This window comes from Sus scrofa, chromosome 3 (assembly GCF_000003025.6).
Source record: "Sus scrofa isolate TJ Tabasco breed Duroc chromosome 3, Sscrofa11.1, whole genome shotgun sequence".
Classification (NCBI taxonomy): Eukaryota; Metazoa; Chordata; class Mammalia; order Artiodactyla; family Suidae; genus Sus; species Sus scrofa.
Genome location: NC_010445.4, coordinates 38,881,201 through 38,896,166, shown reverse-complemented (window position 1 = coordinate 38,896,166; position 14,966 = coordinate 38,881,201). Strand labels below are relative to the sequence as shown.

Sequence of the window (14,966 nt, the reverse complement as noted above, 5' to 3'; positions counted from 1 at the left end):
CCTGGCACAGCACAGGGGGTTAAAGGATCTAGCGTTGCTGCAGCTGCGGTTTGGATTCAGTCCCAGTCCCCAGTCCCCAGGGGCTTTTGTGGACTCCACAGTAAAGGTAAGCAACTCTGGCAGCTTTTTTTTTTTTTTTTTTTTTTTTTTGACTTTTTTAAGGCCGAACCCAGGGCAATGGAAGTTTCCAGGCTAGGGGTCAAATCAGAGCTACAGCTGCTGGCCTACACCACAGCCAGAGCAACCCCAGGTCAGAGCCGAATCTGTGACCTACCCCACAGCTCAGGGCAACGCCGGATCCTTAACCCATTGAGCAAGGCCAGGGATCGAACCTGTGTTCTGATGGATCCTAGTCAGGTTCCTTACCCCTGAGCCACGATGGGCACTCCCTGGCAGCAAACTTTGAACAACACCACTCATCAGTGGCTCTCACTCACAGTTCACTATTTTGTGCCTTGCCTCCTCTTCTTGGTTTCAAGGAGTCTCTTTTCCCACTTTTTTCTCCCCTTTTTTCCAAGCAGCTCCCTGGCTACATTATAAATCAGGCCTGCCAGTGACACCTGGGACACAACTGGTAGAACTTCATTTATTCGATTTAACAAGTTCCAACCATATGCTCCGACTTAGGCCAGAAGAAGATCTCAATGCTAAGAACATGACTGTCCCCTGGTCCTGAGAGACTGGAAACAATAGTTACTTTTGAAGAAACTAAGTCCCCACAGTGAGATGCTAAGGAAATGAACCTACTTTGAAACATATTCAAGGGACACAGGCAGATGCTTATTATTATCGACTCTGTGTTTTTTTGGTTTTGTTTTGTGTTGTTTTTTTGGCCATACCTGCAGCATATGGAAGTTCCCAGACGAGGGTCTGAATTGGAGCTGCAGCTGCCGGCTTACACCACAGCCATGGTAATGTGGGATCCAAGCCACGTCTGTGACCTACACCACAGCTCATGGCAATGCCAGGTCCTTAACCCACTGAGAGAGGCCAGGAATTGAACCCTCGTCCTCATGGTTACTATGTGGGTTTCTCAACTGCCGAGTCACAGGGGGAACGCCTTATTATCGCCTCTGTTTAATCCTTTTCTTTCATTCAAAAAGGATCAAGATCTCTGCCTCAGAGGAGTATAACATGAGTCTATCCAAAAGCTAAAATAGAATAATAACCTGGTAGTGGTCTCCTATTTTTTTCCCGCCTTAAACTTAGCTCCAGATAAACTGCTTTGGAAAGAAGCTCCCCCCCAAACCTTCAAACGATGCTCCTTATTTCATTTACTTTATTACATGCAATCTCTTCATCCCCATTCAAAGCACTCCATAATATGACCAGATGATCTTATCTTGTAACTCTCTAAATGTAGCTCAGTTACATTTAGTAAAAAAGTACTATGAATTTTCGCACACCCACATCTCTGCAGCTCTCAAGGCTGTGCTCTTCCCTTTCCCTTTGCGCAACTGGATGTGCCCCCACCCACTGCTGTAGGCAAAACCCTCAAGGTTCTTTATAATTTTCCCTAATGTTCATTCCCTTGGAATTCCCACAGCATTCAGCTTCGGGCTCACCCTTTTCTACCTTGCCTCACTGAAATTGGCTCTATCCTGTTGCCAGATGCCTTTTGTCCTGTGAACCCTGTAACAATGGCTACACATAGATTTAATGAGTAATTCCTTGACTAGTACAGGCTGACACTATGAAAAGAGTGACAGCTGGAAGAACACAAACAACCTGAAACACTCAGATTCTTCTAACTCTGATTTAGTAAATATTTCAGGAATGCCTGTCTTACCCAGGCGACTCTGCCAGACGTTGCAGGAACAGGATGAAAAGAAAGATCCCATCTTCTAGGAAGCATGCTGCGGTGGAAAAGCAGAAGATAGGATAAATAGGACCTAAATTCCACTGGAAGACCTACCAGTGGTGAATTATATGACTCTGAGCTCTCGATTTCTCTGTGAAGGAGAACTGTAAATGGGACTTATTTCACAGGTTAAAACCTCAATTTAAAAAAAAAAAAAAATCGTTGTGAGCATGCATGTCCCAGCCACGGCTACAAACCCTCAGGGGCCGCCGACGCTGGCCCGGACAAAACGGCCTCTTAATCCAGGAGGCTGCGACGAGCCCCGGGTCGACCGCTCCGGCACGGCCGGTTGAGCCCCGGAAAGGACAGGGCCCTGCGCAAAGAAGGGGATGGCGACTCTCAAGGCCGAGGTCCCGGTTACCAGGCTCCGCCCGCAGCCCGGATGCGACACTAGGACGACCGGGATGCAAGAGCCTGACAGAGCTGGGGGCGAGACGGCGCCACACACGCGCAGAGCCGCGCGCAGCGCCCTCCAGGCTGGGCGGGTCTGCAGACTCGGTGGCAATAACTGGTCCACGCCGCCTGGGCTGAGCCCGGGCCGGAGACTGACGGTCCCGCGGGGCCCCGAACCGCGGCGCTGCCCGACCCGGCCGGGCTGCGGCGGCCCCTCCCCGGAAGTGCGCTGCTTCTGCTTCCGGTCGAAGCGCGGGTCTTAGACCGCGACGCGGGAAGCACCTCAGGTTGGTTGGAGGGGCCGGGTGAGCCGGAGTGGTTCCCGGACCCGCGCCCCCGAGCCCTCGGACTAAGCTGGGCGGCCTCTGAGGGGCGCCGGGCGGAGAACTGTCCTTACGACAGTGGCCGGAAGGGCAGCGTTTTGCGACGGAGCCCGAAGAGAGAACGGCCTCCGCGAAGCCAGGCCGTCCGAGGTAACCGAGAAGCGGCTTCCCCTTCGGCGCCGGGGCCCCGACAGACGCCGGGGGCGCTTGCGGGCGGCCGGGCCGTGTCGGGCGAGTCCGCCGTCAGGCTCCGGAGGCGGCTCTTTCCTCCCTTGGCGCGTTTGGCGCCCAGGGCCGCGCGCGGTGGGACCCCGCACAGACACGCCCGCGGCCGCCGTGCTCCCGGGCGCGCCGTGGCGGTCCCGGCCCGGGCGGTAGGGACCACGTTGCCGCCTCTGCCGGCGTTTGTTCTGCTGCCTGACGGTGCCGCGGGAGGACTGGGCAGTCCAGCCTCGGAGAGATGGGCTTCTGCTGGTGCGGGAGCGTGGGAATTGTCCCCGCGCCTCCCGAGCCGGGTGGGCAGCGAGGAGCCGCCCATTTGTGAATACCGTGCATCCTGCACAGAATTTCGGTGCGGTTTGTGCCGGAACAGCTCGGAGAAAGTGCGGCTCACGAGGCTTCTCCGCCTTGCTTAGAGGTCTCAGGGACCTTTGAAGGAAGGTAATCACGACCAACTCATATGCTCTCTTCTTGTTGCCCCATGACGTTTGGATGAACATTTTGTGAACAAAGGTCAGCTGTAGTTTTTCCTCGGTCAGTTAAAGAGAAATTTAAAATACAGGTATTAGGAGTTCCCTGGTGGCCTAGCAGGTTGAGAATCTGTCCTATTCTGGAAGGTGTTTTGTGGCGCAGGTCCCAACTGGGTTCCACCTCTGGCCGGGGAACCTCCACAGGCAGTGGGCGCTGCCCCCCCCCATCACCACCAAAAAAGAATACGAAGAATCTGGCATTGTCACTGCAGCTACTTAGTTGGCTGCTGTGGCACTGGGGTGGATCCCTGGCCTGGGAACTTCTGCACGTGTGCGTGTGGCCCAAAAAAAAAAAATCACAAAACCTGGAAAAAATAAAACAAATAAATTTTATGCCCAGTGCTTTTTGCTTTTGACTTATGGAAGTTCCCAGGCTAGGGGTGGAATAGGAGGTGCAGCTGCCGGCCTTTGTCATAGCAAGGCTGGATCTGAGCCTCCTCTGTGACCTACAGCACAGCTCACTGCAATGCGATCCTTAACGCACTCAGCGAGGCCAGGTGTTGAACCTGCATCTTGATGTATACTAGTCAGGTTTGTTTCTTCTGAGCCACAAAGGGAACTCCTTCTGCTCCGTGCTCTTGATGTGTTTTGTAAGGAAAGGCCAAGAGGAGCATTAAGCAACTAGTTACCTAATTGGGAGGTGTTGGAGTTCCCCTCGTGGCACAGTGGTTAACGAATCTGACTAGGAACCATGAGGTCGCGGGTTTGATCTCTGGCCCCGCCCAGTGAGTTAAGGATCACTGGCGTTGCCGTCAGCTGTGGTGTTGGTCACAGACGCGGCTCGGATCCTGAGTTGCTGTGGCTCTGGCGCAGGCCGGCGGCTATAGCTCTGACTAGTCTCCTAGCCTGGGACCCTCCATATGCTGCGGGAGCATATGGCAAAAAAAGACAAAAAAAATTGGAAGATGTCTTTTGAGAAGAGTAAGTTTCCATTTGTCCCAATTACTTTCCTTCTACTCTGCTCGCAGTGTTTCACCTCTCCTGCCGGTATTCATGCAATGGAAAGGAATGCCTCAAATGTTCCAGGAAGTGAAGGCTTCCATCTTTTCAAGAGGTTGAGGAGTCGTAGATGCTGTACCCTCATATTAAACACAAAAGGCTAGGGCAACATGTTGAAATTTATGAGAAACTCAGATTATTCTCCTGATCTTTCCTCGAGTTGGAGAGGATCAAACATGAATTGGATTAATTAAATCTTTGGCTACTTCCCCAAGCTCCTTGAAGCCAGTAGTTTTTAATTTTCTCACCCACCCACCACTTCTGATTTTTTTTTTTTTTTAAGCAAAGTCACTTATTGTCATTTGTCTTCAGTTAGCTGTGCTGTATTCAGTTGAATAATGGAAAGAAAAGGTGAGCAACAAGGGCCTGGCAGTTGATTTGTAAAGTTCAATTTTCTCTCAGATAAGTAGCAAGTAGTAAAGTTCATGTGACTTTCCTATTGACCTGTGCTTTTTTCTCCCCTTAATAACTTAGGAAGAAGACCCTTTAACTGATTTTGTTCCAGACTCGACTGGCTCTCCGTTGTCAGTAGTGCTGCTGTTGCGGCATCCAACTCAGGAGCACAGTCATTCCTAGAAAAGCATGATGACTGTAGACCTGAAGGTGGCGGAGCACTTGAGCCCTCAAACCAGGCCTCTGTGGGAGAGCAAGGAACCTGTGACAGCGAGCGCCAGTCAGCATAAGAACTATGCCCCACAGCCAGCCAGTCTCAGTCCTGAGAAGTCTCACCAGCACTTCCGGAGTTTCCTCTATCATGAGGCAGCTGGACCCCGTGAGGCTGTTGTCCAGCTTCAGGAATTATGCCGCCAATGGCTGAGGCCAGAGATTCATTCAAAAGAGCAGATCTTGGAGCTGCTGGTGCTAGAGCAGTTTCTGACCATTCTGCCCAGGGACACCCAGACCCAGATAAAGAAGCACCATCTACAGAGCATCGAGGAGGCTGTGGTCCTGGTGGAACGCTTGCAGGGGGACTCTAGTCAAAGGCAGAATGGGGTGAGAAGAAAGGTTCCTGATGTGTACCATGAGATGGGGTGAAGGAGGGTATGTGGGGCCTGGGGCCGTTAATTGAGAAAGAAGATGAGCTAGGTGGCCTTTGTGTTGTTCCTTCAGGTAAAGCAGCTACAGCAGGAGCTGAAAGCACAGCCCCGCAGCCACCGTCAGTCCCCAGGTTTCAGAGATCCTGGCAGAGACTCCCCAGGCCTTCGGGGAGGAGTGGCCTTTTGTTCTCTTGGCAGCGAGGGTGTGTGGAGGGTAACGCCCCTGGCCTGACTTGGTCAAGGAGGAGGTGGGCCTCGGGTTCTCAGAAACAGACAGAAGGCACCAAGGAGGGGCGAGAAGGGGGCAGAGCCGAGAAAGGAGGGCCCCTTAGAGACCAAAGGAGAGTGAGGACGGTAAAGAGAAGGAGAAACCGACCACCAGGGCCAGGGCCAGACCGAGCCGGTGAGGAAGTGAGAAAGCGGTGAGGAAGTGAGAAAGCGGAATGCAGACAGACTCGTAAATGGGAAGATCTGGAGCCCAGCAGAGCAGCTGAGAGGAGAAAGGCCCCGAGGGATGGCGTCCCCCGTGCCCTGCGTCCATGGTGGATCCCGGGCTCTGCTCTGAAGGTTGCAGGGCGTGCCCTTGGGCAGATGGCAGCACGCCCACTGGCCTCAGGCCTGCGGCGAATGCGAATGCCCGTGCGGGGCGGGGGACGGGTTTTGTGTCAGCATCATGTGGGGGAGGTTTGATCCCCCCTTGTCCTCCGCTTCCTCCCCACTTTGTGGGAGCCCCTTCCCTGGCCACGTGGAGAAGCTGGTTGACAGGACAAGGCGTAAATGCATGTGTGTCATCCTTTGAGGAAACAGGAAACAAGACCAGGATCCGAGTTGAGAGAGAAAGTGTGTGAAGGCAGCCTGTGGTCTGAGGTGGGCTGTGTGCAGGGGGTGGGGGTGCTGCCAGGGAGGGCTGGCGTGGGCCCAGCTTGGTTCCTCTTAGCCCAGTTTGCTGGACGCTGCGGGTAGGTCTTTGTGGGAAACGGGCGGCCCGGGATCTCTGTGTCTTTTTGTTACTCCCTTGAGTGTCTTCCGCTTCCCACGGTCTGGACTGTGTGCTTTTTCCTCCCTCTCGCCCCCGTCCCCACGCCCAGGGTACGTTCCGGGGCTGATGAGAGCGGGACTTATTTCTAGGTTGCAGTCCATGAGCTGGCAGAGGCGGCCATGCTCTTGGGAGAAACAGCAGAGGCCTCGGGCTTCAGGCCGAAGCCAGCAGAGTCCCAGCCAGTGGGAATGTCCCCGGAGGAAGAATTTGGGGGTGTACAGCAGGGCCTACAGGAACCGCTGAGCGGGAGCAGGCCCACAGAGACGGAGCCCGTGTGTGAGAGTGGTAAGCAGCGTCCTGTCCTTTTCCTTCTCCTGGGTCTGCGGCAGGAATTTGTTAAAGCAGGATGTCATGAGCAGTTTTTGTTTGCCTTTTTATGGCCACAGCAGTGGCATATGGATGTTCCCAGGCCAGGGATTGAATCTGAGCTGCACCTGCAACCTGAGCCATAGCTGCGGCTATACCAGATCCTTTAACCCACTGTTCTGGGCTGGGAATTGAACCCGCACCTCTGCAGCAACCTGAGCCACTGTTGTTGGATTCTTAACCCACTGTGCCACGGTGGGAATTCCTGTTGTGAGCATTTTTTGGCCTACCTTATGGATCTGCTAATATGGAACCAAACGCAGCCCCCTTAGCTATTAGGTTGCCTCCCAGGTGGCAGTAGACGAGTCCAGGTGTGGGGGAAGCTGCGGGTTGGCCTAAGGCACAGAAATCTCCAAACCACAGTACCTGGTAGTGACACCAGGAGCTCAGTTTTTCAGAAAAATAGAGGGTCGAGCCCACCTCATCCTCATAAAATACAGAAAGAATTGAGATCAGAAATGGCTTGTGAGTGGCAGAATGTGCAAACAGTTATGTACAGGAAAATAATAAAAAATGATTAAAAAAAAAAACCCAACTACATTTCTTACTGTACCCTGAAGTCCATGAGCAGTTAATTGTCAAATTTTTGTTGTTCTTTTCTTTTTTTTGGCCAGCCCAAGGCACATGGAGTTCCAGGCCAGCAATCAGACCTTCACTGCAGTCGAGACAAACCACAGCTTTGACAACACCAGATCCTTAACCCACTGTCCCAAGCTGGGGATCGAACCTATGTCCCAGTGTTCCCAAGATACCACCAATCCTATTGGCCACAGCGGGAACTCCATTTTCAAGTATGTTTATGCTTTGCCTATCTGTGAACAATTTGTGTCCGGAGAGGAAGATAAAAAGGGTTTTTCCTCGGCAGTTTAGAAATGAGCCTAGGGTGTTCAGAAACAAGTGAGAGAAACTTTCTGTGGCTTTTTTCACCTACAGCAGTGCCTGCTCACCAGATCCTAGCCTTTCCTGAACAGACAAACAGCAGAGACTGGACAGTGGCACCTGAGCTCTTCTTGCCCGAGGCCCAGGTGAGCTGTGCTCTGCAGCTCTTTGGGGCTGCCTTTCCCTGCTGCCCCGACCTACACGTCCAGCAGGTCCTTAAAGGTGGAGGTCGAGATGTTCCCCAGGACTTGGGGCACTTGTTTGCTGATCTCCTGCCTCCTTCCTTTCTGCCCTCTCACTTTAAACAAAAAGAAAAAGAAACTGCTTTTAGTTGTTCAGTACCTAGCCTACCATTCAGCTCATGAGTCAGAGGGGTGGGCTATCTCTGTAGAGGCAAATATTGAGCTGAAGCCCATTCTCTTCTTTAGAGCTTGTTGACATTTGAAGAAGTAGCCATATATTTTTCCCAGGAGGAATGGGAGCTACTGGATCCCACTCAGAAGGCCCTCTACAATGATGTAATGCACGAAAACTATGAGACTGTCATCTCTGTAGGTAAAGACCCTCCCCTTCCCTTTGCATGGGAGTCGAGTGATGTGTCATGTTGTTGACATGCTGAGAACACACCCCTGCGAGACAGACTCTGTTCTAGTAACTGATTGGTTCTCAGCCCAAAGGTGTGGGCAGGAAAAAGTTCATCCATGGAAGTTCCCTTTGTGGCTCAGTGGTAACGAACCTGACTAGTATCCATGAAGATGTGGATTTGATCCCTGGCCTCGCTCAGTGGGTTAAGGATCGGGCATTGCTGTGAACAGTGGTATGGGTTGCAGACTCTGTTTCGAGCCCGTGTTGCTGTGGCTGTGGCACAGGCCTGCAACTGTAGCTCCGCCATATGCCACAGGTTCAGCCCTAAGAGAAAAAAAGGCAGGTGTATCCAGGTCACCAGGGAGCTTTTCCAAGTGCACATGCTCATTCCTTATCCTGAATCGCAGTCCTTCCTTCCCTCTTGGCCTCCACATTACTCTTCCCTTCTCTGTCGCATCTCCGCAGTGGAATCCACCAGTCATGCAGTTTTTTAGGCAGAGTGCTTGTGGTCACCCTCTACACCCTTCTCGTCATACCCCACTAGTACTAATGCGTCCCTGGTCCTCTTGGCTCCACTCTCACTATGTAGCCCAAGTCTAACCGAGTCTCAGCTTCCTGGGCCAGCATTGTGGTACGTCAGTGGCATCTCTAACAAGGTCCACCTCAGTACTTTCTGCCTGACACCCCCTGTCACCACTCCTGCCCTTCTATAGTGCGTTTCATATACAAGAGCCACTTTCTTAAAAAGTTGATGATAGCAGGACATTTCTTTGCATCAAAACCTTTCTGTGTCTTTTCACACATTTAAAAGAAATCCAGGCTCCTTACTGAGGCACCCAGTACCTTCCAAGTTCTGGCCCCTCCTCACCTCCCTGCCTCCATCTCCTGCCACCTCTGCCTGTCACAGTTCTCTTTAGCCACACTTATCCTCTTGCTATTTTCTGAACTCACCAAACTCATTTCAGACTTTGCATTTCCTCTGCCTGGCATGCTGCACTCTGAGTACTGCATTTTTTAACACCTCTAGTTTTTTTTTCCTATTCAGAAGAATTCACATCATGAAAGGAAAAGAAAAATATTTCCTTTTATTGACTTTATTCATTAAAACTGAAGAGAGTCATAGTTCCCATTGTGGCTCAGAGGTGACGAACCCGACTAGTATCCATGAGGATGCAGGTTTGATACCTAGCCTCGTTCAGTGGGTTAAGGATCCACTGTTGCTGTGAGCTGTGGTGTAGGCTGCAGATGCAGCTCGGATCCCACATTACTGTGGCGGTGGTATGGGCCGGCAGCTTTGATTTAGCCCCAAGCCTGGGAATTTACATAGGCTGCACCTATGGCCGTAAAAAGCAAAAAACAAACAAACCGAAGAGAATCAACAAAGGAACCTCACAAGCTGGTAGATGGTTGATTCTTGTTTAAAATGATAAAGCCATTTCTAGGTACCGTGTAAAACTTGTAAAGGTGTTCCATCTCTACTGAAGCAGTCAGGATCTTCTCTGTTTTGGAAATGAGCCTAGTATGTTCACAGACAGAAGGGAGCGATATTTCCTTTGGCTCTTACACCCACAGCAGTGCCTGCTCACCAGATCCTAGCCTTTCCTGAACAGACAAACAGCAGAGACTGGACAGTGGCACCTGAGCTCGTCTTGCCCGAGGCCCAGGTGAGCTGTGCTTTGCAGCTCTTTGGGGCTGCCTTTCCCTGCTGCCCCATGACCCACACGTTCCAGCAGGCGCTCAGAGGCATAGGTCCGGACTTTGGGCATCTAGTTGCTGAACCATTGCTTACTTCCTTTCTGCCTTCTCACTTTTAAAACCTCATGTGCTATTAGTTCTTTAGTGACTGGCTTACCATGCAGTTCATGGCTCAGAAGGTTGGGCTGCTTTTGAAGTGGCAAGTATTGAGCTGAAGCCCATTCTCTTCTTTAGAGCTTGTTGACATTTGAAGAAGTGGCCATGTATTTTTCCCAGGAGGAATGGGAGCTACTGGATCCCACTCAGAAGGCCCTCTACAATGATGTAATGCACGAAAACTATGAGACTGTCATCTCTGTAGGTAAAGACCCTCCCCTTCCCTTTGCATGGGAGTCGAGTGATGTGTCATGTTGTTGACATGCTGGGAACACACCCCATTGAGACAGGCTCTGTTCTAGTAGCTGATTGGTTCTCAGCCAGATGGTGTGGGCAAGGAAAAAGTGTATCCAGGTCACCAGGGAGCTTTTTCCATGTGCACATTCTTCAGCCTATATAGAATTCGTGATCTCTTCCTTCCCCCCGATTTGCCCTTAACGTCTTTCTCATCTCTGTAAAAGGCATCTCAATTCACACTGTTGCCCAGAGCAAGAAACAGAGAGTCAGTCTTTGCCTTGATCTTGCCATAAAGCCTCACTATGTTTAACACATCACTCCTGGCTCCACCTTCACTGAGTAGAGTAGCCTGAATCGGAACATGTCTCAGCATCTTGGCCTTAGAGCATCCTGTTCTCAGCCAGTGTTATTTCTGTCGAGGTTCACCTTAGTACCGTCTAAGTGGCACTTGCTGCCACGACTCTTGCCCTCCCACAGCGTTTTTTTCTGTAAGGCAGCCAGAGTCTTTTAAAGGTCTGATCAGATCACATTTTCCTGTTTTAAAACCTTGTGATGACTTCTCATCACGTTCAAGGTAAAAATCCAAATTCCTTCCCAAGGCTCCCAGGACCCTCAGATCTGGCCCCTCCTCATCTCCCTGCAGGTGTCTCCTGCCACTCGTGCCCTTGCTCTGTCCCCTTTATTCACACTGGTCATCTTGCTGTTTCATAAACTCGATGCACACATGTCTTCTTTCCCCCTCCCCATGCCTCACACATTTCTGCCACATGGCCAAGTCCTCACATTAGAGTCCCGCTCAAATATCACTTCTCAAAGAGGCTTTTCACACAGCCTTATCTAAAATAGCCTCACACAAGCAGAATCTTAAATGCTCTCTGGCCCTGCTTTAGTTGTCTTCAAACCATCGATCACTTCCTGACATTTTGTTTGTTGTTGATTGATGTTTGGTTCTCTCACTCTGCACCAGAAGATAAGCTCCCAACCCACTGACCTTTGGTTCTCTCACTCTGCACCAGAAGATAAACTCCCAACACACTGACCTTCACATTGGCCCCCCTAGATCAGGGGACTTGGCTTGTTCACCACTGTATCCCTAGCACATCGAGAGAGCCATGCACCCAGTAGCCTCTCAGTGCAGATTTATTGAATGACCGAGTGGTGACTATTTCCATCCTTGGCAATATGACTTAGAGAAAGTCCACAAAGCAATTCTGGTCTGTGTCTTCCAGCTGAATGTGAACCAGTGAGCTATGGGAGTGGTAGAAATCCCTCCTAGTCCAGTGTCTGGTGCCTGAGAGCTCAACTGAAAGCCAAACTCAAAATTGCTGTAATACAACAGGATTCACTTGCGCATGTGAGGCCCAACCCACTGACCTTCACATTGGCCCCCCTAGATCTGGTCTTGGCCAGTACGAGTCCTCCTAGAGACCTAGAAGGAGCAGCGTGTACTTTCTGCTGCCTCTGGGATTTGGTTGCACTTAGTAGCATAGAGGGGATTCTTGGTAGCAGGCGATGGGGAAGTTGCACTGGATTCCCATACTCTATCCTTTTCATTTGTCCAGCTTAGGTGTATTTCTCAGTCTCTTCTTTGCATGTCCCCACAAAAACATAGTAGTATAAGCCTGATACCAGATAAGAGTCTATCCATTTAAGCGTTTTGCATTCCAGCCTGCTAAAGTGTCCTTTGCTCTTCCTGAAATAGTCGGAATTAGTGGATCATTGTTAAATTACCAGTCCTTGACCTCAGTTTTTTATTTCACAGCATTGTTTGTGTTCCCCAAACCTAATGTGATCGCCTGTCTAGAGCAAGGTGAAGAGCCATGGGTTCAAAGATCCCTGGAGTTCAAGGACAGTTCTGAAGAGCTACCTGCTGGTAAGTACACCAAGGGGAAGAAGGGAAATGCATCGTGATAGGAACCTTTCCAAGGGCTTAAAGTTATCATTCTGTTTATCTGTTTTCTTTTTTTTTTTTTTTTTTGGCTTTTTGCCATTTCTTTGGGCCGCTCCTGTGGCATATGGAGGTTCCCAGGCTAGGGGTCGAATCGGAGCTGTAGCTGCCAGCCTACGCCAGAGCCACAGCAATGCAGGATCCGAGCTGTGTCTGCGACCTACACCACAGCTCACGGCAACGCCAGATCTTTAACCCACTGAGCAAGGGCAGGGATCGAACCTGCAACCTCATGGTTCCTAGGCAGATTCGTTAACCACTGTGCCACAACGGGAACTCCTTATCTGTTTTCTTATAAATTTGTGTTCTACCAGTTTTTTCGTCATCATCATGGCTTTCTTGCTCTGCTGTATAGTTAGCTGTGTCTTATGTTTATTCCAGCAGGGCTAAAGCTCAAAAAGGACACTGAAAATCATCAGCCTGTATGTCTTTCTGACTTAGAAATACAAGCATCAGTAGCGATAGCATCCAGAAAGGCCAAGTTGAAAGTTCCCCAGAAAACAGTGACCAAAGAAAATCATGGTGATATGCACAGGGTGGGGAAATGGAACCGAGATTTTCCAGTGAAGAAGAAAAAGAAACTTTCAACCTGGAAACAAGAGCTGCTGAAACTTATGGATCGTCACAAAAAGGAACGTGCAGGGGAGAAGGCTTTTAAATGCCAGGAATGTGGGAAAAGCTTCAGAGTTAGCTCTGACCTTATTAAACACCAAAGAATTCACACCGAAGAAAAACCGTATAAATGTCAGCAGTGTGATAAGAGGTTTAGATGGAGTTCAGATCTTAATAAGCACCTAACAACACACCAAGGAATAAAACCATATAAGTGCTCATGGTGTGGGAAATGCTTCAGTCAAAATACCAATCTTCACACACACCAGAGAACTCACACTGGAGAGAAGCCCTTTACATGTCACGAATGTGGGAAGAAATTCAGTCAAAATTCGCATCTTATTAAACACCGGAGAACCCACACGGGTGAGCAGCCTTATAGCTGTAGCACGTGCAGGAGAAATTTCAGCAGGCGCTCAAGCCTTCTTAGACACCAGAAACTCCACCAGTAAAGGAGAGCTTTTTCAGGATCCTCAGTCTGAAGAAATTCACCAAGTGGAGCTTGACCCTAAAGTTACGAAAAATACAAAATTATAAAGTGTGAAGAATTTTTCAACATTGTAGTTTTTCATCAGGAAACTTTGGTGATACAAACAAGTTTCACAGAAGGGATCCAGGTTGACACTGCAAGAGATGCGTTAGTAGTTGCACTACTTGGTGATTTTACTGAAAACTTTCAGCGAATTCTGTAGCAAGAGAAGTGTTCTAAGAACATTCTGAGTAAACAAAAAGGCTGTTTAGGAATTATATTTGACCGAGTCACAAATTCAGCTTCCAGAGGTAGATGTGGCCATGAATTGGTCTTCTCTGGTCACAGAGGTTAAAGATTGTTGGTTTGCATTGGTCTCCCCAGCCTCGCTCAAACATGTATGATAGAAACATTTGTATCATGGTCTTCACAAACAAAAAGCAATAATGTACATGCGTAATTGCATAGTATTGTCTTCCAAGTTAAATAATTTCAGTAATCTCTCGACACAGAAATGAATTCTAGTGAAAAATTTTCAAAGAACCAAGTTGGATTTTCTTACTTTCATCATTGGATGCGGTTCACAAATTTGGACTTGATTTGAGTTCTTCACCTTTTTAACAAATTCAGCTCTTGAATGCTAACACTTTCTACTGTGACGAAATCATATTTACTTCTACAGGGAGTCTACCAGTTGAAACATTCACTCTTTTTTGCGTCTGGTGGTGGGTGGAAAAAGAACACCTCTAAGAAGGAGATTCTTATGGACACAGGTTAGAATCGTTAGCCATGTAAAGAAGAATTTTCTGCAGTGAGAGAAACTAGACAGCTTATGTATCAGTGTCAATAGGATGAAACAGCCATAAAAGTGAGCACTTTTCTGAGACCTCAGTGGAAATTAATGGGAATTCAAAATCAGCTTCTCAGGTTTTTGTCTGTTTGCATTTTAACTTGGCTTTTGTTTGTTATTACGACCATGGGCAGAGTTCTGAGACCTGTAGTGTTTGCTGCACCAGGATCCTGTGGGTCCCTGGGGGTGGCACCCTGGGAATCCAGGTTCCCAAAAGGAGAGGTTGGGGAAGTGATGCTGAGTAGCAGACAAGGACGGGCGAAGCCACATCCACCCTGGTTGACATACACTCTACACCATGAAGCAGGCAAGGTCGTCCTGTCCATGTGTTCTCCAGCTTAGCATGTACCAGTAGCCCTGGCTGACCCATTCGATAGACTGGAGGCTGTGGGTTGTCTTGTAACACCCTCTTCTCTGCGACAGTGACTCAGATGTGTCCCTGTGAGAGCTTCAGGTATAATCGGGAATGGGGTCAAATGCTGTCTTCCCTTTACAGATAGGGACATTAGGGCTTGAAGAGATAACGGAGGCTTGTGAAGACCCCGTTGCCAGCAGGGCTGTGGCTGTCACTTAGCTTGTCAGGCAGGCCTGACCTGTGTGTGATCTCTGCACAGCCAGGCCGGATGACGTTGTGTTGTATCTCTTTCTAGCTTGTAAAGCATCCGTGTTTCTGGGTTGGTTCCTGAACCACTCTTAAGTCTCCGTTCTCTCTAAGCACTGGAGGTAACCCTCAACTCAGGGTCTTTGTGGGGAGAGAGGGACTGATGA

The 14,966-nt window shown here is 49.7% G+C and overlaps 1 protein-coding gene across 15 annotated transcripts in view; it reads left to right on the top strand.

Annotated features, from left to right (window-relative positions):
* The window catches only part of LOC100517149 (zinc finger protein 75A), a 25,681-nt gene continuing 13,203 nt past the window's right edge, over positions 2,489–14,966 (top strand). Inside the window, exons 1-9 of one of the 15 annotated variants that reach the window (XM_013995730.2) lie at positions 2,489–2,541; positions 4,800–5,318; positions 6,491–6,686; positions 7,701–7,792; positions 8,075–8,201; positions 9,804–9,895; positions 10,161–10,287; positions 12,082–12,192; positions 12,649–14,266. In XM_013995730.2, coding sequence (XP_013851184.1) covers positions 4,908–5,318; positions 6,491–6,686; positions 7,701–7,792; positions 8,075–8,201; positions 9,804–9,895; positions 10,161–10,287; positions 12,082–12,192; positions 12,649–13,331 — 1,839 coding nt within the window. In that variant the 5' untranslated portion in view covers positions 2,489–2,541; positions 4,800–4,907 and the 3' untranslated portion in view covers positions 13,332–14,266. Of the gene's footprint in view, positions 2,728–3,103; positions 3,238–4,145; positions 6,687–7,700; positions 7,793–8,074; positions 8,202–9,803; positions 9,896–10,160; positions 10,288–11,548; positions 11,674–12,081; positions 12,193–12,648; positions 14,267–14,966 lie in introns of those variants that run through there. The other 14 variants (XR_002342927.1, XM_013995731.2, XM_005662211.3 and 11 more) reach the window with 14 other exon arrangements.